At 40.6% G+C, this 14,477-nt stretch overlaps 1 protein-coding gene across 2 annotated transcripts in view; it reads right to left on the minus strand.

Moving 5' to 3' along the window:
• Positions 1-14,477, minus strand: part of RGS7BP (regulator of G protein signaling 7 binding protein) — an 86,648-nt gene that overhangs the window by 16,588 nt on the left and 55,583 nt on the right. For both annotated transcript variants that reach the window (XM_060761547.2, XM_060761549.2), the window contains one exon: positions 2,182-2,312. In XM_060761547.2, the coding sequence (XP_060617530.2) occupies positions 2,182-2,312 (131 nt within the window). The remainder of the gene's footprint in view (positions 1-2,181; positions 2,313-14,477) is intronic.

The raw sequence follows: 14,477 nt of genomic DNA on the forward strand, positions 1-14,477 counted from the left end.
ATACCAGACATTCAGGAACAAGATGGGCCTTGCTGGTGAGAACAAAGGTCCAAAATTTAAAAGTCAATTCATATGAAAGTAAACCATAACAATTCAGTTCTTTGCTTTTTCCACAGTTACAGAACATACCTTACTCCTTAATCATAGCAAAAACGTACTTTTTGGATTACATCTCTCAGAATCCCATAGGCATTCCAAAAAACAAAGCTCAAAATATAACGTTAGCTCTGGATTGCAGCAATTTGTACAGTGAACGTAACACTGGAATATGAATAGAAGAGCCATTGAAAGTGGAGATAAACCATGATGTACTCAAAGATTTATGACCATGATTGGCCGGTCCCATACAAGCTTTGCCATCTGATTTTCTTTTTTCAGTGTTGATGTGGGAGCCAAACTGATGTGGGCTTTAGCACAGCTGGTTAATCAGCAGCAATACATCTTACCAATTGAAAGGCTGGCAATTTGAAGCCTGGGTTGGGGTGAGAACCTCACCTTCAGCCCAGAGTACTGTCTACCTATGCAGTTTGAAAACTGCTGTGAGCTGTGAAGAGAGAAATTAGGCATCGCTTAAGCAGGGGGGGATTTTATGGCCCCACAAAAGAAATATCAGAAAATGCCAGAGATCAAAGGAAGGAGGAAGTCTGTGATCAAGGCTCTTTGTCATAGAGGATGGAGCAACAGCACCCTCCTGTAGCTGGAATCGAGCACGACCTCCAGGATGCTGAAGTTGGGGAAAAATGCCAACATAATACTTCTATCTGTTGTCTGTCCTGTCTGTTTAATGGCATTGAATGTTGGCCGTGTATGTGTTCTATAATCTGCCCTGTGTCACCTTTGGGGTGAGAAGGGCAGAATATAAATGCTGTAATTAATTAATTAATTAATTAATTAATCAGCTCTTAGAAATGGAAGGTAATAGTTGTGGCTCTCACAGCTACTTCCAGTTTTGTATGAAATTATTTGATCTCCAGAAGCATATTTAGATAGCAGAACTAAAGAAGAACTCAAGCATGAAATGAAGTTGGTGTAGCCGATAATGGGGGCAATGGATAAAGAACTATTTTTGCAAGTGAAAAGTACAACGATGAGACGCGGGAAAGAAAAGCATTATGATTATGTTTATGATTATTACTTGATACACAACAAGATTAGTACACAACAAACAAGATCACTATGCTGGCTTTTGTATTGGATCACACGTCGGACACTTCCCAAGCGCCTAGGACTGTGTGATTTATCAGTGAATAACGCATGTAGATCCAAGTAGGATGGCCTTTTGCAGCTGACAGATGATAATTTTGTCAGCGCCAATTGTTTTTAAGTGCAAGCCAAGGTCTTTAGGCACTGTACCCAGTATGCTGATCACCACTGGGACCACCCTTACTGTTGTTGCTGTTGTTGTTATTGCTATTTACTTTATATGATTCTGGCACAGATATGAGTTTTATCATATAATGGTAGAAAAGAAGAGAAACAGTATAAATTGGGTGTAGGAAAAAATTGGTCACTGTCTTTAGCTTCTTGGAGAAAATATATGATATCAATATAATCAGCAATCTGACAGACTGATGTCACATTTTAATTATTTTGAATTACTTACTTGATTTTTAAAACTTATAATAACCTGTGGCTAGACAGCAAAGCCTAGAGAAGACAATCATGCTGGGGAAAGTGGAAGGTAAAAGGAAGAGGGGCCGACCAAGGGCAAGATGGATGGATGGCATCCTTGAAGTGACTGGACTGACCTTGAAGGAGCTGGGGGTGGTGACGGCCGACAGGGAGCTCTGGCGTGGGCTGGTCCATGAGGTCACGAAGAGTCGGAGACGACTGAACGAATGAACAACATAATACCTTGTTTTTTTCTCATTTCAATAACAGACACATTCATATATAAATTCCAATCCACTAAAACCAACAGAACAGCCTAAGTATGCACAAATTTTCTCTTGATGTACACGGAATGGACAAAGAGATCTTGACTGAACTGTAAGAGTGAATAAGGATGCACCTATACAATATACTTAACCTAAACGAAATAGAAGAATCCCATTGTATCCTATGTTCAGACTGGCTGAAGAGTGACAGATCTAGTAAGAATGACAAATGTCCTGTTTCACCAACAGCCAAAAGTGACTAAATGAAAAATAGATCAAGGTGATTTATAATGTAGATGAATACCTTTCCGATGAAGCTGAAGCGATCCTAGTAGGCATATGGATTTTAGCATCTCTGTTGTATACATTTCTAAGCAACACTGCAACTGGATAAACAGTCTACAGATTTCAGGATGAATTTCCCCATCTTCTGGGCTGCAACAATATAGAAATAAAAAGAAACAAACACAAAATGTTATTATTCTTGTTTTCCAAAGTTTTTGTAGATTCGATTTAGCTTTAGCTTTATTAACGTGTATATCTTGATGACACGTATCTATCATTTCGCTTATATTGTGCTGTTTTTGTATCCCACACAAATGTGTTAGTATTTTGTAGCCTGAAAGAATGTTGCATAACTTGAGGTACAGAAGTGTTCGTTTACAGAGTATTGTCACAGATCACAAGGGGAGAGATTGTAGTCACTTGGTAGAAAACAGCTGCTTTCCACATAAGAAAGTTGCAGGGTCAGTCCACTCAAAGGATCAGGTGATCAAAAGAAAACATCTGTCTGAGACCCTGGGAAAACACTATTGGACTGAATTCAGCATTGTATGAAGCCTGGTCTGATGAAAAGACTGGGGTTAAAAATAACTTCCTGTGATTTAAATGCATTATCAGTCCTAGTGAAGATTCCCTGAAATCAATGGGACTCAAATTAGTTGTTATTAAAACGTCAAATTAATTTTGGTAGATCTTATTTAGTTAGTTCTAAAGGCAGCAGACTTTGTCTTATGGTTCTTCCAAGTATCCCAGGATCTGATCCCATGTTTTCTGTTTATCCCAGATTATCTGGCAGTGGGGACTCATATAATCTAGATTAAAGCGGGAAACCTAGGATCAGATCCTGGTATACAGGGCTTGTCTGGAAGGGCCTAAAGAAACTAATTAGTTTTCTTTTCCTTTTTTTTTTCATTTCAGGGACAACTTTAGAAACTGCAAAACAGACAGCCAATTATCTCTGGTGTGAGATAATTGGCTGTCTGCAAGGACGTTGCCCAGGGGATGCCCTTTTTTTGTTATGTTTTACTATCCTTGTGGGAGGTTTCTCTCATGTCCCTGCATGGGGAGCTGGAGCTGACAGAGGGAGCTCAACCCGCTCTCCCAGATTTGAACCACTGACCTATTGGTCAGCAGTCCTGCTAGCACAAGGGTTTACTCCACTGTGCCACCAGGTGCTCTGTATTAATCGGTATTAACTCTGATTAATATTATTTATTTATTTAGAACTTTTATATACCGGTCTTCTCACCTCCGTAGAGGGACTCAGGCCGGTTTCCAACAACAATATCACAAACAATCGTTTATAAACATCACATTCCATAATACACTAAAACATTAAAATACCAAAAAATATAATCATATAATTACAATGGCCAAGTCGTCACAATAAAATCGTTGTTCATCACCATCCATCCATATAGCCACGAGTTATTGACTCACTTGTCAAATGCCAGTTTCCAGAGCCAGGTTTTCACCTGTTTTCTAAAAGTCAGGAGAGAAGGGGCAGTTCTAACCTCTAATATTATTTATTTGTTTGTTTGTTTATTTAAAAGTTTTGTATACCGGCCTTCTCACCTCTCTTGAGGGACTCAGACCTGTTTCCAACCGTAATATCACATACAATCAATAATACTCTGATAGGATCCTGGTAATAAACACCAGGTGTTGTAGGCTGTATTTCAGGGAAAGGAACTGGCAAAATCACATCCAAGGATCTTATCCCATGGGGGGAGAGGTCATGAAATCATGGCGTTTAGTCCATTATCATTAGAAATTGAAATGTTCCATTAGTTATTGCTTATCACATGTCTTCAGAATTTGCTGGTTTCTCTGTTGCCAACCAGTTTTAATCCTTATCCCATGAGTGAGTGGATTGTCCTCCCCCCCCCCCCCCCCCCCACAATTGGTCTTACTTCAACATTGCGAGAGTTTGAACTCTCAGCCTGCTCTGGTGCTAGTTTTGCTCCCATCTTTTATTCTTTGGTATTTACTGTATTTTACACCCTTTACCATTCTGAGACTATCTGTATATCATTTGGTTTCAATTCTCATCACCCTTGACCAACACGTGAGCAGTAATACAACGTTCACTGTCCGTGTTCTGGGAGGTCTTGTGACAGTTGGAACCAGTTCAGATTCATATATTAAAAGTGAATAGTTTGTCTCATTTCACAGCCTCTGAATGTGTTGACAAATTGACTGGATCTGCTACTAGATTGCAGCTGTGTGTTTTTCTAGTCTGCCAAGGAGAAGACAGGAAGCCAGAAGGTAGAGAGGGAGTGTGAACTAATGTTATTTTTACCTGTTGGTGTAGGGTGTTTTTTTCTTTACCTGCCACTATGTGGTTTCTTTCTTTCCTTGGGAAAAGTCCTATTGATCCCATTTGAATCAATGTTTGACTCAATGTGGACGATTGATGGCTCCCATCCCATGTGTTTTTGGCAATTAAGAAATGGAAATGAATACATCCTAGGCTCCTGAGATGATTTCTGATCATCTTCTCCCCACTCCCTTTTTTGATATTGTTTTCAATGATTATATAACAAATCGTGACAGGCACAGACAAGAAGTTCTCTTTTGTCATGGGATGGGATTTGTCGCTTTTCATTCAGAAAATGGATTTAAATGTTTCAAAACGGTGTGTGTGTGTGTCTCGTGGGATAAAGTTTCAAATGTTCCTTGCCTATGAAGTTGACAGGTGACTTGAAAGCACATACACATACAACATTGTATTTAATCCTACATTTCTGTTTGAATTGGCACTATAGCCACTGTTACTCTGCATGTCTGTTTATTTCCTTTGTGATGGCTTTTCCGTATTAATTTGCTTCCTCTTCACTATAATCTGCAGCCTTCTTTTCTTTCACTCCTCCATAAAACCATCCATTTTATTATAGACAAATGAAATAAGTAAAGTTACTATTGAAGTTTAAAGGGGTTTTGAGCTTGTTTCTTTTGTCTAATACACCATTAATACTGGTGGGTGTAGGGCTGGTTGTTCAGATTCTGCCTTGCTAATTTGTTTACTCTGCTTGAGAGATGTCACATTTCTCCCATTTCACTACATTTTTAATGTTTTTTTTTCTGTGAGCAAAGAAACACTTTCTGTTCATGGAACGAAATGTTTGAATTTGAGTGAATGGAAGCCAAGAGATAACAATCCACAGGAACAGGCTACTTTTGATAACTGTTTAATTACCAGAGTTTGTCTTGAATTTGTTACACTGATTTTGGTGCTTTGGCTTAATTCTCATGTGTGCGCGCGTGCATGCATGTGTGTGCATAAGATAAAGGTAAAGGTTTTCCCTTGATATCAAATCTAATTGTGTCCTTCTCTGAGGGGTGGTGCTCATTTCCATTTCTAAGCCGAAGTTGTCCGTAGACACCTCCAAGGGCATGTGGCATGACTGCATGGAGCGCCATTACTTCCTGCAGGAGGGGTACCTATTGATCTACTCACATTTGCATGTTTTTAAACTTCTAGGTTGACAGAAGCTGGGGCTAACAGTGGGAGCTCACGCTGCTCCCCACATTCGAACCTGCAACCAGCTTAGCGCTTTAACCCACTGTGCCACCATAGAATCATAGAGTTGGAAGAGACCTCATGGGCCAACCCTCTGCCAAGAAGCAGGAATATTGTATTCAAAGCACCCCTGACAGATGGCCATCCAGCCTCTGTTTAAAAGCTTCCAAAGAAAGCCTCTACCACACTTCAGGGCAGAGAGTTCCACTGCTGAACAGCTCTCACAGTCAGGAAGTTCTTCCTAATGTTCAGATGGAATCTCCTTCCAGAGGCTCCTGGTGTGTGTGCATGTGGGCCTAAATAAAATAACCTAACTGAAGGTAGGGTCTGTTAGGGTCTGGTCTGAGGGCCCTCCAGAAAAGTTCTCCCCATATTTCTGGGGTGACTCATGGGGTGACACTGCTATTACCTGCAATTGGGTGAACTAAAAAAGTGTAGAGTATATTCATGTTAAAATAAATTAATGGAAACCTAGTCTTATACATGTCAGGAGAGAGCAATGGTGCTAATTCTTCAACACAGAAGAAGACCTTTTGAACAAGTACAAGCCCTCATAGGTTCAGGCGTTGGTGTTTTGTCCCCCAGCATTAAAATCCAATTGCTGCAGAGTGATCAACAGATTCTGGGGAACTCTAGAAACAATTTTGATATAATGGCACTTTCTTCCATACGGCCACATAAACTTTAAGAAAATCAACAGGTATAATGCAAATGCTACTGGACCAAAAAGAGAAATGATTACGCACTATAACATCTGTTTTATATCAAATGTCAATTCCACAATGGGTTAAACTCATTGCTCATAGCAGCAAATGTTCCATAAATCTAGAGTAGTTCCTAACTTTAACAATCACTTATACTCCTTTTTCCCCCTACTGCTTCAACCAGCAACCTCTGGAGATATGATCTAATGTGGATTTAGTGCCCTTACACTACAGCACCTCTGCTAACGTGCTATTTTTGTCGTGTTCTTCTTAGGTTGCCACTGACTACCATTCTCAAATGTATGGTCTTTATCTCCATTGATTTCTTTTGAAATCACCCTCATGAGAGGGAAATGTCATTTTCAAACCCTAACTTGTACCAAAAAATGTTATTAAGTTCTCCCTGGAGGTTATACACTTTAGATCAGGGGTCCCCAAACTACGGCCCGCGGGCCGTATGTGGCCCGCCAAGGGCATTTCTCCGGCCCGCGAGGCCTGGCCTGGCCTGGCCACGCCCACCCAGCGCCACTCCGCCCATCGCGGGAACTCTCTGCTCTGGCCGCTCTTCTCGTGTGGCAGGGAGAAGCCTTTTGTAATTTACCTGCCTCCTTGGAGACTAGAGCGGCCGGAGCAGAGGGTTCCTGCAAAGGCCGGAGCGGCGCCAGGTGGGCGTGGTCAGCGGCACCGGGTGGGCGTGGCCAGAGAACGCCAGCGTTCCCTGGCCACGCCCACCCGGCGCCGCTGGCCACGCCCACCCGGCGCTGCTCCAGCCTTTGCCTGAACCCTTTGCTCCGGCCGCTCTGGTCTCCAAGGAGGCAGGTAAACTACAATTCCAAAACCAAAGGGCACTGCCCACCAAACCCTTCCAGTATTTTCTGTTGGCCATGGGAGAACTGTGTGCCAAGTTTGGTTCAATTCCACCTTAGATGGGGTTCATAATGCTCTTTGATTGTAGGTGAACTATAAATCCCAGCAACTACAACTCCCAAATGTCAAGATTCTATTTCCCCCATACTCCACAAGTGTTCCCATTTGGGCATATGGAATATCAGTGCCAAGTTTGGTCCAGATCTATCATTGAGTCCACAGTGATTGATGGAGGCAGGTGAACTACAACTCCAAAACCAAAGGACACTGCCCACCAAACCCTTCCAGTATTTTCTGTTGGTCATGGGAGAAATGTGTGCCAAGTTTGGTTCAATTCCATCGTTGGTGGGGTTCAGAATACTCTTTGATTGTAGGTGAACTATAAATCCCAGCAACTACAACTCCCAAATAACAAAATCATTTTTTGTGTGAAGAACATACATTGGGTTGTTAGGTGTCTTGTGTCTAAAATTGGTGTCAATTCGTCCAGTGGTTTTTGAGTTCTGTTAATCCCACAAACGAACATTACATTTTTATTTATATAGAAGTGTGGGTCTTTGTTTTTTGATTTGGGGGTGGGGGTTGCACTGCAAATAATATATGTGCAGAGTGCATAGGAATTCATTCATGTTTTTTTTCAAATTATAATCCGGCCCCCCAACAGTTTGTGGGACTGCAACCCGGCCCTATGTTCAAAAAGTTTGGGGACCCCTGCTTTAGATCTACTGCTTGAATGATGTTTTAGAATCCTTCTTTGAGTATCAGACATGTACAGGTTAGCTTCTGGTGGCATTTTAATGCCGAGTTTGTAATTAGCTCATGGAATCAAGAAAAAGATATTTTGTTTTCTTTTTTTTAAAAAAAATAGTAATATTTACAAACATATTTGCAAGGCTGGATTAAAATGTTTGAGGATCTGGAGCACGTCCAAGACATAATTGAGGAGGTTACAATATTATTACTTGTGTTTTGACAGCTGGTTCATGACAATGCAAATGTCAAGTCTTCTTACTGGTTTCCCCCCCTTCCAGCTTGTGAAAACAGAAACAGGTGGACTCTGGAGACAAGAGTGTTCCTGTGTCTACACAAGAAATTGGTGGTGGTGGCGGGGAGCAGAAAAGAGAACTGAAGTTCCATTTATTGGACATTCAAAAAGACCCTTTCTCAAATATCTCTCTTATGATGTGGTCATGTATATTTGTTAGACCTTTGAACATTAGGAAAGCAGTACTGGACCACACCAAAGGCAGCATTCTCTTTGTACAATGGTTAATCATAACTCTGTGGAAACTTGCAGCAGGTCATAATGATACTAGTGTTTTGCCACCCATTTATATAAATGCATACTGTTTCTAATAGCGGAAATAACATATAGTTATGCATCACCAAGTATGAAAGGTGGTGCAGTGGGTTAAACCTCTGTGCTGACAGGACTGAAGACTGACAGGACAGATTATTATTATTTACAGTATTTATATACCACCTTTCTCACCCCTGGGAGGACTCAAATCGGTTTACACATAAATAATGGCAAGATTCAATGCCTTATGTTGGGCACCGATACGATGCCAATACAAACAATTACAATAGGTAAAACCACAATTAAACATAAATCACAATTAAAACAATACATCAACAAGCATTAAAACAAAACAGTCTCATCAGTCGAATCGCCATTCCAGTCAATGTCCCTCTAAAATGCTACATACATCTACTGTCTGAAGGCCTGGTCCCAGAACCATGATTTTATTTTATTTTCTAAAAGCCAGGAGGGAGGGAGTGGATATTACCTCATTTGGGAGTGTGTTCCATAGGTGAGGGGCCACCGCCAAGAAGGCCCTATCTCTCATCCCTGCCAGACTCATTTGTGCTGTTGATGGGAGCGAGAGCAGGGCCTCCTCGGATCATCTTAGATTACGAGGTGCATTTGAACAAGTAAGCTGGGCCAGAACCGTATAGAGCTTTATAGGTCAAAACAAGCTAGGTTTACTACTGAAGTTGCCGGATGCCCAGGACAAAGTCATGTTGAGGGAGAGTAACATCATGATGCTATAGCCTGGTCTAAAGTATTATTGTTCTCCTATGTCCATCCTCAAACAATCAAGCTCTCCTTTGCACATATTAATATCCACAAAGATCTCCTACACATATTTATTTAAGCCATATGGATTAAATATTGGCCACTCTTGTGAAACAACATGCCTATTAGGCTGTAACATCCCTCCTCCAAATATAAAAGCCAAATCCCTACGTCTGTCTCTTGCAACTAGTATTATAGAAGCCAGTGTTTTCTGTACACCATTGTTCCAATCGAGTTCAAGTGTTTATTTTGCCTGCTACAGTGATGGGCTATTTCCATCTATGTAATTTATTTAAAATTGTTACCATACTCTTCTAGCACTCAGGAAAGCCAGTTTGTTTCTTCAGAGCCACACTACTTTGAAGATGTTCCAAGATGACACATAATTAGCACCAATATTAAACATATGAAACACACACACATTATTGACAGATTAGCTTCAAAGAGATTTAATTTACTGCCTATAGAGGGAGCTCTAATACTGGACATTATCTACAGGATTTAGCACCACGTGCACCTGACCACAGGCTGCTCCCAGCATTCCATTAAATCAATATAGAAAAAAAAAGAAATTAGAGGTGAATGAGAAAAAAAATATGGGATAATAGGATTCTGTTCTTGAAAAAATAGGAATGTATCACTGCGGCTCTGTTATTCCTGTTATTGTTGTTATATAATATCTTTTTTTCAAAATCTATCATGATTTGGATTCTACCCAAGATTAGGAATTAGTGAGGCATTGTCAGATAATGGGGCATGTTCCAAGCAGTGTTGCTTTTTGTAATTGTGCGACTGCAATCCTATCTATGTCGATTGCATTCAGATGTTTTGATAGTCCATTTGGAATCGCTCCCAGAGAGCCTAATCTCCACTGGAGCCACGGTTCCCAGCGATTCCCAGAAGCGCTGAATCTCAATTTGTAGATCTCGATATTTCACAATCTAAAACTCCTATGGGACTATAAGATTCAAAGTGACAAACAAGTACAACATAATAAGCCAGAACACTGGGGTTATAGAAGGGGCAGTCCTGGGAAACAAAGAAAAGAAGAGGGAGAGGGAAGTAGTGTGTGTTTTATATAGATCCTGCGTTTTTCCCAGTCATCAGATCATAGAATCATAGAGTTGGAAGAGACCTTGTGGGCCATCCAGTCCAACCTCCTGCCAAGAAGCAGGAAAATCGCATTTAAAGCACTCCCGACAGATGGCTATTCTGCCTCTGTTTAAGAGCCTCCAAAAAAGGATCCTCCACCACACCCTGGGGCAGAGAGTTCCACTGCTGAACAGCTCACACAGTCTGGAAGTTCTTCCTAATGGTCAGACGGAATCTCCTTTCCTGTAGTTTGAAGCCATTATTCCTAGTCTCCAAGGCACCAGAAAACAATCTTACTCCCTCCTCCATATGACTTCCCCTCACATATTTATACATGGTCATCCTGTCTCCTCTCAGTTCTCTCTACTTCAGGATAAACATGCTCAGCTCTTTAAGACGCTCCTCATAGGGCTTATTCTCCAGAACCTTCATTATTTTAGTTGCCCTTCTCTGGACACATTCCAGCTTGTCAACATCTCCCTTCAACTGCGGTCCCCAGAATTGGACACAGTATTCGAGGTGTGGTCTGATCAAGGCAGAATAGAGGGGTAGCATGACTTCCCTGGATCGAGACACTATACTTGTTGGCTCATGTTTAACTTGTTGTCCACAAGGACTCCAAGATCTTTTTCACACGTACTGCTGTTGAGCCAGGCGTCCCCCATTCTGTATCTTTGCATTTCATTTTTTCTGCCTAAGTGGAGTATCTTGCATTTGCCTCTGTTGGACTTCATTTTGTTAGTTTTGGCCTATATATCTCATCTGTTAAGATCATTTTGAATTCTGCTCCTGTCTTCTGGAGTATTGGCTATCCCTCCCAATTTGGTGTCATCTGCAAACTTGATGATCAGGCCTTCTAACCCTTCATCTAAGTCATTAATAAAGATGTTGAACAAGACCAGGCCCAGGATGGAACCAGCTTATGGCACTCCACTCATCACTTCGTTCCAGCAGTGAATAAAAATGGCTTATGTCTGTAGGGATATACATTGCGTAATATTTTGCACAAGTATCTTGAGGACATCTCGGAGGTCTGCACGGTTGTTGTCTATGACAATAATTATTTATTTATTAATTTCAAACATTTGTATCTCGTCCTTCTCAACACCCTAGGGGGACTCAGGGCGGCTTACAATGGAAATAATTCGATGCCAACACATACAAAAACACAATACAGCATGGCATTACAAAGTAGGTAAAACATTAGGTTAAAATCCATTTAAAACATTATCAGCCATATAGCCACATCCAAGTCCTATTCAGCGACCCACGACCCAGTCCAAAGCCTGTCCATAGTCATTTCTCAAAAACACTGGAATTGCTGTCAAGACTGTTAACCAAATGCCTGATCCCAAAACCATGATTTGAGCACTTCCTAAAGGAAAGGAGGGATGGAGCTGACCTAATTTCGCTGGGGAGCGTGTTCCACGAAGAGGTCCTTCTACTGGTGGCAGAGGAAAGCCCTATTGGTGGAAAGCCCTAACTCTTAGTGGTAACCATGCGATTTGTGGAAATCTTCACATTTGGTGGAAGCAGAGGCCTTGTGCCTAGTGAAAAATCCTTTCTTTGAAAAAATATAAATGTTTAATGCTGGATTTTACATTATGTAGACACTGATAACATCTACAAATTGATCTTAAATGTTCTTTTAAGCTGATGTTTTACTCAGTTTATGTGGTTTATAAAAACTATGATTCATGCTGTATTGGTAAGCACCATGCTTCCTCTTCATCCTGGAAAGAAGTGAGAGTCCTAGGACTCAAGACAGTTCTAAAAATCGAGTAAAAATAAGTTCTTCTTAAGATGCAAGTAAATAATTCGCAGAATTAAAATGATTAAAAGACAAGCCTGCATAAATTACTATTAATAGATGCTACGTTCTTCTTAACCTGTGATATAGTGTAATGATAAATTGTTAAAAACATCCAAACTGCTAGAGGAAACATAGGGAAAGAAAATGGTTAGTACTGGTTAGAATTAGGACTGGAAACCAGAATGGATGTCAGGAACTGGTAAAACCACCTCTGAGTATCCTTTGTCTAAGAAAACCTAATGAAATTATGGGGTTGTCATAAGTCAACAAGTGACGTGAAAGCACACACATACACATACAACTGAAGTTACTTAAAAATTAGAATGGTTTGTGAGCACATTTTAAAGACATATGATCAAAATGGGCAAATCAGGGATTTTAAAAAATGTACTCCTCTCTAACAGGGCATTTCCACAGGAGATGATTAATGGAATTCCACCTAAGTCATCATCTCTCGCTGCTTCTTTGTCTAAATCTTTCCCTGCAGGAGTCCACCACTGAGAAGGGAAGATTTATCTCCATCAGAGACACGGAAATCCAGTTCTCTGACCTCCTGCTCTTACCTCAAGAGTCCTCACCATGAGCTTCTGCCTGAGAAAAAAGCATGGCATTGGAGAAATCCAAATACAAAGGCAGAAAATACTGTCTGATTCATCCTGACACCATATGGGAACTTAGTCATGTACAATTTCCAGAAATGTTAAGGCCATGAAGTTTGCTTCTTGCTTCTTGTGTTGGGGGTTGACATTTTGGAGTAAAAATGGAATATGTGTAATACTTAGTGTTTATATCTTCCCTACACATTTTCTAGCTTTGACAACATAAAATACATAGGTATATAATCATGCTATTTGGCATATTGATGGTATTCATTTCACAAGCAATTTCATTTTCTAAATATAATCTCTTCCTCAACATCTAGCATGAAATAATCCAATGCACATTTATTCAAAAGCATGAGTAATGCAGCGATTTCCAGAAAGATGTGCACATAACTGCCGATTCAAAAGTGTTGAACTGAGGCAGAATGTTGTCTCCTCCAACATATTGTCTGGACACAATATGTTCTGATCTGGGCTGCAAATCTGAATCAAGATTTGAGATTACAGATTGTTAGTCATGGAAACCACAAATGGCTATAACTTTATTTTTCATGAATCTCCACAGAATTTGGAGGTGTAATTAGACTCTGAAAGACGGAAATTAGCCAGACAAATTTGAGATGAGTAATTTTATTATATGTGTTTGGCACCTGTAAAATTTGCTATTTTCCTAAAAACATTTCTTAAAAGCTGTTGACAGTTTAATCTCCGCATTCCATCCTGATCTTGTCCTAACACTGTTCATTAGAGTATCAGCCACATAAACTGGTCAAACTAAAGTCATGACAGATTAGATATGGTTGATTTGCATGATTCTACCAACAGTACAAGTAGTGCAATTTAATGATGGATCATGAAGAAGTGGGGAGGTGATGACAAGGGGATGCTCTACCATTCGTCCAACTGGAGTTCTCCTGACCTCACCTTAAGGTAGGGCTTCTAAACTTTTTCTACCTGAGAAATTTTTACGTGGCCCGAGGTGTGTGTGTGTGTGTGTGCGCACGCATATATATATATATATATATATATATGTATGTGTGTGTGTGTGTAGAGAGAGCCCCCCCCCCCCCGTGGCACAGTGAGTTAAACTGAGCTGCTGAACTTGCTAACTAAAAGGTCACAGGTTCGAATCCGAGGAGCAGTGTGAGCTCCTGCTGTTAGCCCCAGCTTCTGCCAACCTAGCAGTTCGAAAACATGCAAATGTGAGTAGATCAATAGGTACTGCTCTGGTGGGAAGACAGTCAAGCTGGCCACATGACCTTGGAGGTGTCTATGGACAATGCCAGCTCTTCGGTTTAGAAATGGAGATGAGCACCAACCCCCAGAGTCAGACACAACTGGACTTAATGTCAGGGGGAAACCTTTACCTTATACAGTGTGTGTGTGTGTGTGTGTGTGTGTGTACACACTCTATCTATCTATCCATCTATCTATCTATCTTTATCAGACATCTACTAATAGTAATTCAGCATCTGCAAGGCTCATTAAAAGTCTGTTTTTCTTTTTTGTGGAGTACAGCTGAATAATTTCTGCAGAGTCCACTGTAAGCACTGCATGTTGTAGCTAACAGATTTGTGTAAATGTTGAAAACAGTCTCTTCATGATATTCAGAAAACTTTTACTGCTGCCAAATTTAT

Source organism: Anolis sagrei, chromosome 2 (assembly GCF_037176765.1).
Source record: "Anolis sagrei isolate rAnoSag1 chromosome 2, rAnoSag1.mat, whole genome shotgun sequence".
Lineage (NCBI taxonomy): Eukaryota > Metazoa > Chordata > Lepidosauria > Squamata > Dactyloidae > Anolis > Anolis sagrei.